Source organism: Pseudonaja textilis, chromosome 1, assembly GCF_049901715.1.
Source record: "Pseudonaja textilis isolate UNSWEBS1 chromosome 1, rPseTex1.2, whole genome shotgun sequence".
Taxonomy (NCBI): domain Eukaryota; kingdom Metazoa; phylum Chordata; class Lepidosauria; order Squamata; family Elapidae; genus Pseudonaja; species Pseudonaja textilis.
This window is the reverse complement of record NC_141990.1, coordinates 123,060,845-123,076,820: the sequence shown is the minus strand read 5'-3', so window position 1 is coordinate 123,076,820 and position 15,976 is coordinate 123,060,845. Positions and strand designations below refer to the sequence as shown.

Here is a 15,976-nt window from a genome sequence, read left to right as displayed (position 1 = left end):
GCTTAATTATGCAAACATCACCAATTGCCCAATGACTTTTGTCACATCTGTATCATTTGGGGTAGCTCCCATCCCAAGGCTATGCTTTTCATATGTAAACATTTCATGAGCTGCAAAGCACATGCTTCTAAATGGCAACATTCCAGATAACAGGTCAGGTGGTTGAAGGAGGCAGGGAGAGAGATCAAATCAGATGGAAGGAGACGGTCCACAGGTCTTTCTCACTTAATGAGGAACTTTTTCTTTCTTACAAATTAAATGGGGAAAACCCATACGCTGAGCACCGGCTAAGTGACAAACATGCACACTGAAGCTATATGGAATGTCACCAAAGAGAAATGGCTTCCATATGGATTGAGGCTTGTAAAGACATTTTGCGAGGTTCTCTCAATTAATATAATCTATCAAGAGTCCTCTTCTTAATATAAAGTTGCTATTGTACAGTATATTGTACTACTAATTGATTTCATAGTGATGCTATTAAAAATATAACCATTTCAATGAGATGAAATAATCTCATTGCTTTTCCTTTTGCTATAGTTAGTCATATTTTGTTGATATTTTAAAGAGGAAAGTTTTTGCAGACAACATGATTGCAACAGCTAGGATATTACTACAGTAAGTACTAAGAAAATGCTTACAGAAAGTTATTAATTAATTAATCTTAAATTTTAAAACATCACAAAAGAGGGAGATTGAGATCTAAACTCATGTGCCTTTTATATATTGTTATATACTTTTAATGGCATGATCAACTATCTGGGCTTAATTAATATAGTACTGTCTTCCTCAAAGGCCCACTATCCCCATTGTTACCATACCTTTTCATTCTGTAATCCATCTCTTGGACCAACTTCCACTATTTTAACGAACTCAGGAAAGCCACTTGTAAGCAATTCCTGAAACGTAATATGAAAGATTTGTTAGCACGTAAAAGATTATAATTTAATCTACACTAAGGCTTCCCTCCTTAGGGCTTTGCCTACAGCTTGTTTTCATACTAGAAACAGGTTCAGGACTGTGAAAGAGGGAACAATGAAAATTATCTTAAAGAATCTTTGAGGAATGTCTTTTCATCATCATGGAAATGTTTCCTTGCAGATTAAGATCAAATAGCCAGGATTCTAAAACATGATAGCCTTTTTCAACAAATGGTGAAGCTTAACTCTGCTCTTATGAGAAAATACGAAGAGGATCGACTTGATCACAGCCAGTTCCTCCGAACATAACATTTACATTTTCAAGAAACTGATTTTCATCTAGTTTGGGAATAATTTATATCAGCAACTAGCAACATTTGCATAAAATCTGTATTCCAGATGCTAATCCTGTGATCAAAGGAGAGTAAAGAAAAAATATGGTTTTAGAAATGTAATCTTCCTTGGAAGGCAATTTGGAAAGTAGGTTTTTCTGCCATTCATTCTTACCAACGCTTTCTAAACAAAACAAATCAGTTACCAATCAAGGCATATTTTATACAACTATGTAAGTGTGTGTGTGTGTGTGTGTGTTTGTGTGTGTGTGTGTGTGTGCCAGAGAGATATGGTAATGACTAATAGCACTGAATGGGATAAAACTAGACTTTTAGAGCCAGCTTTTGTATTTCTGAGCAATATTTTTGTCAATTAATTGATATAAAAAATCTGAGGGTGATTTTATATGCTTATATTCTTTCACATCCCCCCAAAAATCAGCATGAAATTGTGCTGGCATTAATTAGTGGCTTAGTGTTAAAAAGCAGCCTTAATTATTGATCAAATAAATAAATGTTCAGATGTCCCAAAAGATGCTTGCTCATCCCTTTGGTAGACATAATCTAGTTATGGCAAAGTTAAGATCTCTAACTATTCAATACAGAAGTACAGTATAATCAAAACCTGCCAAATCACAGGACTGTTGTTTTGTCACAACTTGCAGGACACAAAATCAGTAAGCTAAAAACCAAATTATTGTCTTGCTATGGTTCTATAACGATGATCAATCAGATTGTAATGATAAGCAGAATATGAGTATTCAGTTCAAAGTTTCTGCCTTAATACCTAAAACACTTTGCAAGTACTCCTCAGCTGACAGCCACAATCAGAGCCAGAACTTCCATCACTAAGTGATGTAGTCTTTAGTTGAATTGCACTAGATTTTATAACATTTTTTGTCATGGTCATTAAGCAAATCACTCAGTTGTTAAGCCAGTTTGGCTTTCCCCATTGACTTTGCTTGTCAGAATCCCCCTGGGAAAGTCACAAACGGGGACCATCGGACCCGGAGATGCTGCAACCCTCATAAATACATGCTAGTTGCCAAACGATTGACTTTTGAAGGAGGGGGTAGGGTGAACAATTCATTTACCTTTCATCTCTGTTAACACCATAAGAAACAGAACATAGGAAATATCTGACTACAGGCATCGTCTGGCCTTCAAATGTTTTATGACATCAGGGTGGGCCTACGCTTGCTGAATATATAAGCCCATTTCAAAGCAAAGACAAAGCTCTCTTTGGCTAAATAAAGGTAAAGAGTAAAACTTTCTCTGTCTAGTCGTGTCCAAATCCAGGGTGGGGTGGGGTCGCTCATCTTCATTTCTTAGCCTTGGGAGCCAGCATTGTCTGAAGGCATTTCTGCGGTCATGTACCATCTCCTCCAATTTAGAAAGCACTTCATTATTATTAATGAAAGACCTTTTCTCAGAGAGGTTTTGCAAGACCATCAAATGTTTGATCTTACAAGGCAAATGGCACACGTGTGGTATAAATGCCTCTGTGAGAAATGGGGGTAACATCTCAGGCCTAGTCAGAATGTAGTTATAATTTTCCATCATGTGTCAAATCTGTGAATGATCACAGGCTATATGACAGCACTCACCCGCCAGCGTACATGGAGAAGTGAATATCACTACCATATTATTGTATAATATATTACAAGTTATCTTTTGTGGAAAATCTTAATGTGCAGTTTCAATTGCTCACACATGGCTATCAGATGGCTTGGTTGTTTTTCATTGCCATTTAGGTAATAATATTTCTTTTTTCTCCTAGACCAGGCCAAACTTCACTGCATTATTTTCCTGCCCCTCACAACAGTTGTATAGAAAAGATAGCTAAAAACTAGAATACAAAAGATTAAACCTCCCCACATCCTGTGATCATGAAACTGATTGGGCCTCTTATATTTACTTTTGAATGAAAGAAAAGCAAGAGGAGACTTGATCCTACATGTTTAATTTAATGCAGGGGTGGGCAATTTTATGACCTATGGACTTCAAATCCCAGAGTTCCTGAGCCCATGTAATCTTGACTTTGTGATAAATATCTGGTGTTCAACTTAGTAAAGATGGGTTTATGTAGATCCTTCAGAGCTCTTTATCCATTTCAGCGCAATCACCATGGTTACAATAGCAGCCATTTAAAGTAAGTTCTAGAGCTCTGATGAAACTGTGGTAAAGGGACTTCTCAAGTGAAACATCTTCCAAAGGTGTTGAAAATTCCCAATTTATAATTCGCAAAATTCCCAGGCAGACTTAAGATGCATTTTGTGAATTATTTCACCCCAATAAAAAAAGCAAAAGAAAGTGCAATGTTTAGCACCAGAACAGGAAATAAGAAAGGAATTCAGAAAAAGAAATCAAATTTCAGTTAACATGTTATAGTTCTATTTATTGGTACATGTAAACCATTTACACCGGAGTTGGCAACTTTTTTCAGCAAGAGATCATGCTATCATGCTGATATTTATTTTCCTTCAGGGTAGATACAGTAACATTACAAAATGAAAAGTAAAAAAAGGGGGAGGGTATTTGGGGGTGATCTGAATGTCAGAGTAAGATGAACATGTACAACTTTTTGTTATTTATTTTAGCAAACCGCCATCCCTAATAAATATGTCCATAACAATCAGTGGCTTTAATATAAACAGCTTCATCTGAAACTACTCCAGGGGCCTTGCAATCTCTGATTCACACTGATTCAGACTTCCCATTTTAATTTAACCCAGAAATTTAAATTTCATGAACTGGCAACATTGAACAGTGAAATATTAAGTGGAAAAAGATTTACTATACTGATGTATACTGTAACAGGGAATGATCAACAGGGACTGTCAACCATCACAAAGATGACAGATCATATAAAACAAAAGGATAAACTTTAAATTGAAGTTACGGGTCAGTGAAGGCCTTAGGTAAGACTAGAAGTGTTGTCTACGGGATATTTAATAAATAAAAGCTGGGTATATTTGCACAGCATTAAAACAGAATACCTATAAAAAGGCACAATTTTTTCAGCCAGCAGAGAGAGTATATCCAACTTTGGAATTAAATGGAGAGCAAAGAGGGTCAGATATGGCCATACAATTATTTAAACACAAAAAGCAACACCTTGGGAATTAAAATTCACTTTTTTGTAGTCTGAATCAAATTTAGCAACATTTCTACCTGCCCTAAAAATGACTTCTCAGATCAATTTGAAAGTTTAGTAGGGAAGAGGGAATTATCCTTAGTTCAGTATTTGAAATAGCCAAATCAGTAGTTCTCATTAGTAACGTTAATCATCAAATAGTATCCCAAGAGTTATTTCAGTACTTGTCAACATAGTTCTACTTACTTCAAGGGTCAGAAAGCAATGGAGAAATATATATTACCATTAAAAACACAGAAAAAAATATGCGAGGAAGGGATATTCAAAAATTCATTTTGCCCACAGTCTTCTCACAGTCAAAAATGGTCTTGTTCTACTGTTATGCCTATTGGTAAAGAAACAAATATTACAAAAATACTATTAATCCCCAGCGCTCCAAAGGGAACTGATTTCTGATGTAATATTTCCAGCATTTCTTGGCATTTAGAAAAAAATGGAACAGCAAAAATCAATTGGTATAGTGGTTAAGGCACAAGATTAGTAAACAAAAGCTTTAAATTCTAGACCTGGCCTTAGAAAAAAAAGCCACTGGTTGATTTGGGGTCAGTCATACTCTCTCAGCCCTAGAAAAAAGACAAGGTCAAACCACTTTTAAAAATCTTGCCAAGAAAACTTCATGGACTTGCCCATACAGTTTTCAGGAGTCAACACTGACTTGAAGACTTTAAAAAAATGTAACAGTGCCTAGAACATTAAAATAGCAGGGATTTATTTTATAGCCTGCCTTATTATTATTTCATGAGCCATGGTGGCACAGTGGTTAGAATCCAGTACTTGAAGGCTAATTCTGCTGACTGCCAGAAGTTCAATCCTCACTGGCTAAGGTTGACTCAGCCTTCCATCCTTCTGAGGTCGATAAAATGAGGACCCCGATTGTTGGGGGCAATATGCTGACTCTGTAAACTGCTTAGAGAGTGCTGTAAAGCACTGTGAAGCAGTATGTAAATGCTATTGCTATTTACAAATAACTCAAGACAGTGAACATACCCACCTTCCTCCTCCTCCTCCTTTTAAACTCTCAATTTTATTTATAGTATGCATTTACCTTCAAAAAATTCAAAGGAGCAAGATTTAAAATATAAACATAAAAACATCAACAAGTCAACTCTGGAGTAAAATTTATTCTGTGCACCCAGGTCCCTTACAGTTAAAATTAAAAGGTAAAGATATTTTTTAAAAACTGGCAACAAAACCTTACAAATGTTAACTGTTCCTTCAGTATATTAACATGTCTTCCTAAATTTGATCCAACAAAAATTCATGATTATAAAAAAAATAATGAAAGGTTATTAAATCTGATATAGCTCTGTGAAGTGGTAAGTACTATGAGTAAATTGTGTTGAATATCAGAAAGAAAGGGGTTTACATAAAAAGCTAAGGGCCTGGAGCATTTTCCATTTATCAAGTGTTGGCAAAAAAAACCAAAACAGAAAAGTTAATATAAAATCTTCTCTCCTCAAAAATGCCTCCTTCCAATCCAAAAGCACCTCTGGATTCCCATCCTCCTCAGATGCCACACAATTCGAACAAGAGGGGAAAAGCTTAAGATGTTGTCTGCCAAATATGCTAATCGAAATATTTAATTTCTGCTTCTCTCCCTCAACTTATACAGTGATTAAAACATGGGTTTATAATAGAAAATGCTGCTAACCTTTAATCATGGAATTACAGCCTTCTTAAATTTATATCAGCTGTAAGCAAATCAGCCATACATACGAAGAGAGAGGGGAAACATTGCTAATAACTTCCCTCTCTCCTGGAACTAGAATTCAGAGACATTAGTAGACCTCTTAGTTTTCTCTACATTCAGGAAATGCCGCCCTGTTTGCTGTTCAACTCATAAACCAACGCAGCAATCTACTAGGAGAAAGCCCAGTATTCTGCAGATGGCACATATTTGTTGCATAAGTAACCAGAACACTCACCTGTTTGACGTTGTATGGCATTATAGATCTCAAGAGACACTTTTAGCTTAGTTTCATCATAATTGCGTTACATATCAGCAATAGACATTTTCATTCCCAAGACTGATACTACAATTCAGTTTTGGCTTGAATCAACCTCAGCACATGGCTATGGAAAGGTTGCACTTGCATGATTACCCCTAGAAAATATATGTCTGACTGCAACATTAAGTTCATTTGCCTGAGAAAAAGGCACTCAGGAATCCACTCAGCCCCAAGAGGCACTTCTTTAAACTCAGTGCCGACCAGTGAGTCAACAAATAGCCCAGCATGTGTGAATCAGCGTTCAGCTCATTTGACTCCACATTGAGTATCAGTTCACAACAACAGCATTATAAAGAATGGGGATAGGATAGGATAGGGTGATAGGATAGGATAGGATAGGATAGAGTGTAGAATAAAATATTCTTTATTGGTCAAGTGTGATTGGACACACCAGGAATAAATAAGTGTTTCAACATTCCTCACAGAATGGCATAGTAACCATGTCTTACACCATGAGTGGTAGTTCAGAAACTGCCCTACTCCATGCCAAGGCTGGCTTATTTATTTGACACGCTGCACTCACTGGGTCACTAGGGTACCAGGTAAATGGTCTCTCTTAGGCATACTTAAAGATGCATTGCAGAGACATATTCTCTTCCATAATTCATGCTTGGGTCTTAAAAGAAGTTCAGGCTAAAGTTATAAGAAATCAGATAAACAGCTCCAAGAGAGCTTCATATTTCAAGTTCAAAGGAACTGCCATAAATAACTGAGAATGTTTATGAAGAGACAATATTTTGCAATAAGGCAAAATAGCAAACAAAGCTGTGTAGTCAGTGTCTCCCGAGTGAACATCCATATCCTCAAATTGAACTTTTTTTTTATCAATTGCTTTTTTAAAAAGGCTTTGTTTCCTTAATAGCGGAGAGTCCATTTAGACCATTTTCAATGCAATTCCTACCCAAAATGTATTACTATTTGAGAATGTAGCACAAACTACCACAATGATCTCAGGGATAGTGGTTTCCAACGTAAGACAGTTGGGGGGGGGGAGGTAATAATATGGAGAAATGCCTTTTTTTAACAGGAATTCCCTTCAAGAGTAATCCATTGGTAATTATTTTATCAAAATAAAATAAATAAAACAAAATAAAATTTTGATCAATGAGCAAAAGTTACACATACATAGCCTAGGTGGTATAACTTAGCAAAAATCGATACCGAACATAGATTTATAAAACAAATTACCTCAAATGCATTTTTTTTCTTCTCCACATTTTTCTTCTTTAATTTTCTACCACACTACTCAACATTTAGATACACACTATGTGTATCTTGGCTCAAAATCAACACCATCATAGATCTAGTGAATGTAAACCAAAATGGAACTAGGTTGGCCCAAAAAACTGATTGTGACATATAAGGAGAACGCTGGAACAACAACAAAAAAACCCTTTGTATAATGTATAGCTGTATAATCTTCCTAGATATATCTATGGTGAACTAAAAAAGAGGAATAATCCAATTAAAGAAGATTCAGCAGTAACATTAAACAGAAAAATAGGCAAATGTATACTCTAAAGAAATTGAGTGAATTCCATGTAAAATGAAATAATAGAAAGTTTAAAACAGTGTAAAAGCAAACTGCACAGAAAGCAAATAGCAAGCCTGTGAATAAGAACATGATGGAAACTATATAGCAAAAAAATAGCTCAAAAGATCTAAGACTTTTAGTAACCTAAAATTAAAACCATACTTTTTGGGGAAATCTTATCCTAATGAACAGATTGCCAGAAGTAATAATGGTTTCTAAAATCCATTAGAGCAAAACACTTCCGAAATAATAGAACACTCCAAGGGATATTTACGAATCTAAATACTACTTAATTTGGAAAATTAAAATAATAAAGCCTTCCAAGACTGAAACTTATCAGGAATGTGTACATAAGAGGAAGCAGATTTTCCTCTGATGTTCAGGATTTATCTCTTCTTCACCTCCTCATATACCAGGAAAAAACTTCAAAGTCCTAAGGGTGTTTTCACACACTGTATTTTTAGATACATTTAAAAAGTACATGTCTAAATATTTAAGAAGTAAACATGATGGAGATGTATTTTATGTGAGGATGATGAATCAAACAGTAAGAGTCAGAACTGGCTTCAGGTCACATTATACATTTAATGGCAATCTTAAATTGTTTTTTTTAATGTACATAATCAACTTTATGCATCTATCTGTACAATCAACCTGAAAGCTGCAGAGATGAGCTTTTCATTCTGAAAAGAGAGGAAAAAATATTTCCCCATTCTAATCCACTTCTATGCAATGCATATGGCAAGGTTACGGGTCTAATGGAAGTTATGAACAAATGCTTTCATTTTGTTTTCCCTTTTTCTTTCCTCGTAGGAAATAGAGAAAATGAGGTTTGAAATTAATTCCTAGAATCTTTCTAGGCCAAGGCAAAATAGTTCAGCAAACACCCAAGCATTTCTTTTCACCAAATTACCTCTAAGGAAATCCATTATGGTATTTGTTCATGCTATCTTTAATTCTGAAAGAAGTGTATAACCAGGATAACTTGTTTAACCTTGTTCTGTTTATCCAAGTGGTCAACCTTCAAATTTAGTATTTTAACAATGCCATTTACAGAATTCTCTATCATACTAACTATACAGGTCTATTTTATATGATTAGGCTTTTTTCCACACTATTCTTTAAACAAGTAGAAACGAAGCATGAATGCAAGGGCTACCCACTGATACTTGACTTATTCCAACACACACACACACACACACACACACACACACACAGACAAATGCATTTTCGTAGTCAATGACAGCCATGCCCAGAGGCATGGTGTACCCATTGTGCCTTTCAATGATTTGCTGAACAATCTGGATGTGATCCATTGTGCTGTAGCCATTTCTGAACCCTGCTTGCTCCTTTGGTTGTGCATCATTTAATGTTCTCAATATTCTTTTTGCTATTATCTTGGTGAAAACCTTGTAGATGGCTTATTGGGTGATGGTTCTTTATACCATCTTGGGCCCCTTTCTTGTGTATAAGAATCACTTCAGCATTTTTCCGTGCATCAGGTTTTTTTTTTTCTTCTCTGAGGCATCTCAAGTAAAGATTTGCAAGTATCTTGTGTAAACTGTGACCACTAGTTTATATAAACTTACTACAATCAATATATGAAAAAACAATGGCAACAATTTGCCTTAATGATCTTAAAGTAGAAATCAACATAGGACAAGATGTATGCCAACAGGATACAATATCACCTATCCATTTCTCAGTCTGTCTTGAAGAACTATTTTGCTAACTAGTCTGGGCAAAAGACAGAATACAAATCAATGGTGCCTACTTAACCACTTAAAATTTGCAGATGATGGTGTTCTCTTCTCACAAGACCCAGAGGAGTTACAAAGACACATACAAGAGCTGCACAAAGCAGAACAATCATTTGGCTTAAAAATAAACCTGAAAAAGAGCCAAGTTATGTTTAATAAATTCACTAAAGAAAGAAAAAAAATTATATCTGGAGAAGAACTAGTTGTAGTAGACCACTACATATACCTTGGCCAACAGACCTCAATGGAAGATGATACATTAAAGAAAAATTGAACAGTGTATTAAATGCAGTTGGCAGATATTTGGCAAGCTTAGCATAATTTTCAAGAACAACCTGCCCCTATACCTGAAGAGAAAGGTTTTTGATCAGTGTGTGCCACCTGCTCTAATGTATGCCAGGGAAACATGGACACGAATCTCACAATTGATACAAAAGCTACAAGTAGTAAAAAGAGCCATGGAAAGATACATGCTTGGCATTAAAAGACAAGATAGAAAGACCTGCACATGGATTAGACAACAAACAAGTATATTATCAAGTCAGTGAAAGAACTAAAATGGAAATAGGCTGGTCACATAGCAAGAACTGACAGCAGGTAGACCAAGGCAGTCATTGAATGGATCCCAGTTGATAAAAAGTGTCCACAAAAGAGACCTAAAACAAGATGGATTGTCAACATCAGCAAGTATTGTGGGCCCAATTGGCAAAAGAAAGCTCAGGAAAGTATAGTTTGGAAACAAGTGAAAAAGGCCTTCATCCTACAGTAGACAGATAATGGCTAAGATGCTGATGATAGTGATTATGATGCATATTTTAGTCATTGAAAAAAAATATTATTAAAAAAACATTTACTTAGATTTACAGATGACAGTGTGTCTCCAGCAGAGTTTTTATTCTGTGTATCTTCAGGATTGAGATGATACACTGTGTTCACTATATGAGTATTAAATTAATCCCTACCTTAAAGAATTTAAATGAGCTTTATGAACTGGTTTCAAGCAGTAGTATTACTCTGGTATATTTGATTCCTCCAGTATGAGATATCAGTAACTGAATTTCTAACATTAGAACTGTGGTTATTTTTTATTTATAATTGAATATCACTGAGTTTATTTCATTTAATTAAATTCTGAGGCCATTCAAGTAATATTTCATTTTATTCAGCTTCATAATGTCCAAATACTTATGTTACTTTAGCACCTAATATTATGTATCTTCATAAATCATATCTTTATCCTGTAAGAGTTGCGAAATGAACAGATGAGAAATGACCAGGAGTGGAATAAGACACTTGGAGTTCTTTTTTCTCTCTGGATGTGAAAGCAAGAAACCACAACGATACTCAAATCTAATTCTTCTAAATGTCTGTTTCTTCTTTTTGGCCACTCATTTCTACTGAGTCACGATGGAAACTGAGACAAAGTACTACAAACAATTGATTAAAAGGAGATAGGTGTTTTTGCTGGCTCATAATCTCCAGAAGAAAAACACTGTGGATAGCAAGGGCCAAGTGAGGAACATGTAACACACTTCAGAAGCAGATGGACTACAATTCCCAGCAACCTGCCACCATGGCCGCTGGTGAAAAATGACAATAGCTGAAGACATCTCAAGGCCTTCAGGCTCCCTGTCCCCTGCTCTAGTGGATGAGTTTCAGTTGACTGAGTTTCATGTTTAATGAAATAATAATAATATCAATAAAACGGGGAAGTAAAGAAGATAGTGAAAAGGAATAAATAATATTACAGCCACACTCTAGATAGAACTGCAAGAATTAGGTGTTCAGTAGAATAATGTCAACAAAGGAAAAAAACTAACCCTACTACTAGTTGTAATAAAATTAAAATAACATAAAATAAATGAAATAATAATAAAATACACTAAAAATATATAATAAAATATAACTAATGTTAAGCACTCCTGTCCCCTGAAGCATACCAGGGCTGGCTTAGCAGAAAATAATAAGAGGACTGGGCTGATATGCTTTCTCCTTCTGAAGCAAGGATGCAAAGCCCTGGGCACCTGAAGGCTATTCCAACCTTGTCAGGGACCCTCTGACTGCCCTCCCTGCCTGAGTGGCAGCTGGTCAGCCAGAAGCCCCGAGTGCTCTCCCCCACCCCTTCCCCTGCGTGGGGCTGGAGCTGCGGCTTCCGCCACCCGGGTACCTGCCCAGGCTGTTGCAGAACAGTCGGTTGCTGGGCTGCTTCGCTGATCCCCAGCTGCTCCTTGAGGAGGTGGGGATAACTGAGGCAATGCTTGAGCGCCGGCGGGACGTTGCCCATGGCGCCCGTCTCCCCTCAAGAGCCGGCAAGCCGCCCCACCACCACCACCACCTCCTGTCCTCAAGGTCACAGCCACCCGCGGCTTGTGCGCCCAGCCATCTGCCAAGCCGCTCGCCGGAACCCAATGCCTAGGCCCAACGTGGGCGCAGCATCCGCCTGGGCCGGCCGAGGGAATCCCGGGCGATTCTGATTGGCTGAGAGGGATGCCGGGACTTCGCGGGGCCAGCATCCTTTGGGTCGCCGGAGGAGGAGGAGGAGAGAGGAGGTCGGATAGGCGCGATGCTCGGCCGCTTCGGGCGCTGAAGCCGTTTCGGAGACGGGAACCCGGGATGGTGGCCGCTTCTAGATCAGTATTTCGATCCTCTGCCCGGCTCGAAGAGCTGCTTCTGCTGCCTGAAAGGTGGAGGATTGAAACAGGGTTAGCCGACGGGCTCCTTATCCAGCAGGTGGCGGTCTTCAGGCTCTGCTTTTGCACCATTAAAAATTGTGGCAGAAGGTCCCAAAGAAGGCGGGCTAGCAGAGGAAGAATTTCGGAAAGTTCATTAAGACTTAACATGGGCTGCTGGGCATAATACCGTAGCAGACAGACAAGCGTGGGACAGGATATAGAAGAAGAAATACAGTAGAGCATGGCAACAGTTTACATGCCTCTGAGTTGAAGGCAGGCAGGCGCTCAGAGATCCAAAACATGTCCAGGCTTTGAGGCCTGGAGATATGATAGATAAACAAAGGACTACCCTTGGAAAAAATATAGGGCACGAAAAATGACAAACGAAGAACCAATTTAAATAGTTATAAATACAATTACGAGCCTGTAAACTTGAGGCCCAGTCGAATGCCGCATAACTCCTTATATAGTTGATGAAAGGTTACGGTATGGATCTTTTTTCTAAACGGTCATGCGTGGGTCTTCTGTATGCAAACCGGGCCTCTCCTGTGGCAGCTGTGAGGGGGGGGGGGGGGGGGGGGGGGGGGGGGGGGGGGGGGGGGGGGGGGGGGAGGGGGGGGGGGGGGGGGAAAGGGGGGAAAAAGGGGGGGGTTGGGAAGGTGTAATTAAATTGTATGGGGAGGGGGAAGAGTGCATTGTTTGATGGCATAAAATAGTGTTGAACAATCAGAAAAGAATGAACTAAGATACCTAGATGTCAAAATTGGCAAAAAGTCAATGTGTTTACCAAGCAGGGAAGCCTTCATCTAGTCAGTCTCAGCCAACAAGAGTGTTTTTGACAAACATGAAGCTAACATAGTCCAAACTACATAACAGAAAACATTGGGTCTTAACCAGCAGTATAAGAGCTATCACCATCACATCAATTTTAATTGGAGAAAAAAATGTAAATTGTTGTCTTTTGTATTGGTGACTGAGAGCTAAAACTGCCAAATGTTGACTCTGTGCCAGAGAGATACCAGGTTTTCAAATCCAACTTTATTTCAAAAGATCACACGTGACCCCTCAGATGTTGAAATTAATTCTTGCACTTACTTTAAAACTTTTTAAAACATCTACCAGATGGCTCCCTTGTATTGGAAAATTGCTTTCTGCAAAACTTGCTATCGTCTACTATAAGGATCTCTACATATTAACCAAGCATCATTTTAGTTTTCTATCCAAAAGTTGAAGGTTCTGTTTCCTTCCTTGTCTTTGCACTGGGTTTTGGCAACTTTGGCAATTAATACAAACTTATTTATTTAGACACCACGGTTTTTCCTACCCAGAATGTAAGAGAGGTGGAATTTATTTGTATAAGTAAGCAATTTTCCACTCGACTTCCTAAAAGCCACTTCATTCCTTCATTGTTCATAAGAAGTTCATGGTATCATCTAGAATAGGGATCTTCAAACTTGAGAGCTTTAAGACTTGTGGACTTCAACTCCCAGAATTCCTCCTCCTATCATGTTAGCTCTGGGAGTTGAAATCCACAAGTCTTAAATTTGCCAACTTTGAAGACCCTTGATCTAGATTCTAGAAGGACTGGAACATTTTTTGTTCAAGAGTTTAGGAGAGAAGAAAATGGATCAGCATTCCCTGTCATCTCCAGATGGGACTGAGGTTCTTTTATGAATCCTAGGCTAGCAATAACCAATCTAGTGGTGAATAATGTCCACCTTGGGTCCTTAATAAAAGACCTCAAAAGAAACCTCTTCCATGCTAATGCTTTATTCTGCCCACTCTGCTTATACAATGTATTGAAATGTATTTAAACAGAAGAAGAATCTGTAGAAGATAAGAGAAACCTTTCTTTCCAACATCTCTTGATGTGGATGAGATTTGGACAGAAGGAGAATTGGATCTTGGAATGGATTTTCTTTCTCACCCTTGCTAACAATAGTCCTGGACTGGATAGACCAGTGATCTTATCATTGATCTTATAATTCTTTGTTTCTAAAATTCAGGAGGGATTGCTAAACTGATTAGTTCAAGTCAGTTTGCAACAAATTATGCCTAAATCAGAATATATTGTATGGACTCAGGTTGAAACTTAGTGAAAGAAAGAAGTCAAAGGTATAGAATTCTTGAAAGGTAGTATAGTTGAATTTGTGAATTTAAAAATACTGAATTTATAAATGGAGTACTTTTACATAGAACTCATACAGAAATGAATAATCCATTATATTACAGGCCAGCCATTGTCCAGGAAATGGAAACTAGGGGGCTGTTGAGACAGCATCTTCATGAGCAAATTAGTATAACTTGTTAAAATAAGTTGTGTGGTTCATCTGAGACTAACAGGGTGGGAGATAATTGAAAACACATTTCCTAAGGAATTATATCTGAAAACAGTGGTTCCACTTTTGAAAACAAACTGCAAATTATATTCCCGTACAGTTAACAAAGCAAATAATTCCTTTGATTCCTAACACATGGAGTTATGACAAATTCATAAAATATGCGTATGCGGTTTTTAAAGAAAAAATACTGTCCAAATTACAGTATGTGAGTGTACTTAATTTAATTTGTTGTGCACAATGGACGTTTCACCTGAAAATGGTTAGAGGGAGGAAGGTCTGCATGATTATAGCAATATAGGAATGACAGGCTTGCTGTCTATTATATATGGACATATCCAGAGGTATATTGTATAGAATTTAAAATAAACAGAATGACTGTAAATGTCCATGGTTAATGAAAAAAACCATACACTGGCCAGCTGGGATTAGAACGGGAATGATGCTATGGGAAACCATTTCATTTTGCCTAAAGGCAAGATTGGTTGATTTGCATATGTGTAGAGAGATACCAGAGAGATATGGAACAAATTAAAGTTAAAGTTAACATTTACAAATTATTTTAAAATGTTAAAAGAATAGTTATAAATTCAATTCATTTTTAGAGTTCCTATTTAAGGCCTCAGACATCTTTCTGTATTCCATGAGACATATTGAAGGAAATTGTTTTTACTGGCAGGAGTTTAATTAGCATGTTTAGGTTGTTGGAGTTGAAGATAAACAGTTAGTTGTTTTATTTACTGACAAATAGTACATTCTTATGTATGTCAGGAGAAGGAAGTTTGAATAACTTCATTTAACACCAGGCAAGTGTATACAAACAACTGGAGTCTAAAACAAACACATACTGGAGTCCTACTAACATTAGAAGGATTTAAATGTCAGTATATTTACACAGGATTGTACTGTAAACTCACATACCTTATTATTATCTTATTATTATACAGTTTAGGATTTGATATCGGATGTCATAGTTACGTTAACAAATTTTTCCTACAGTGCTTTGTTCCATAAGCTTTAGATAGCATTTCTTAGTTAGTTAGTTTACTTTATTGTCATTGCACCTTGTACAACGAAATTAAATGCCATCTTCAGTGTACATTATACATAAAAACATACAATTCGCATTTATACAATTCACATTTATACAATTGAATTGAAAACCCCTGAAATTGCATTAATATTGCACTATACAGTAGAATTCAACAGAGCTACTGCCCTGGGATAGCTTTTTCAACCTATTTGTCCTTGTT

General features: G+C 37.1%; 1 protein-coding gene across 3 annotated transcripts in view; it reads right to left on the bottom strand.

Moving 5' to 3' along the window:
- The window catches only part of HMGCLL1 (3-hydroxy-3-methylglutaryl-CoA lyase like 1), a 55,709-nt gene extending 43,328 nt beyond the window's left edge, over positions 1–12,381 (bottom strand). The window contains exons 1-2 of one of the 3 annotated variants that reach the window (XM_087916106.1): positions 11,880–12,381; positions 822–899 (exon numbers count right to left, since the gene is read on the bottom strand). In XM_087916106.1, coding sequence (XP_087772232.1) covers positions 822–899; positions 11,880–11,996 — 195 coding nt within the window. In that variant the 5' untranslated portion in view covers positions 11,997–12,381. Of the gene's footprint in view, positions 1–821; positions 900–6,334; positions 6,658–11,879 lie in introns of those variants that run through there. The other 2 variants (XM_087916096.1, XM_087916103.1) reach the window with 2 other exon arrangements.
- Positions 12,382–15,976: the final 3,595 nt, after the last annotated feature.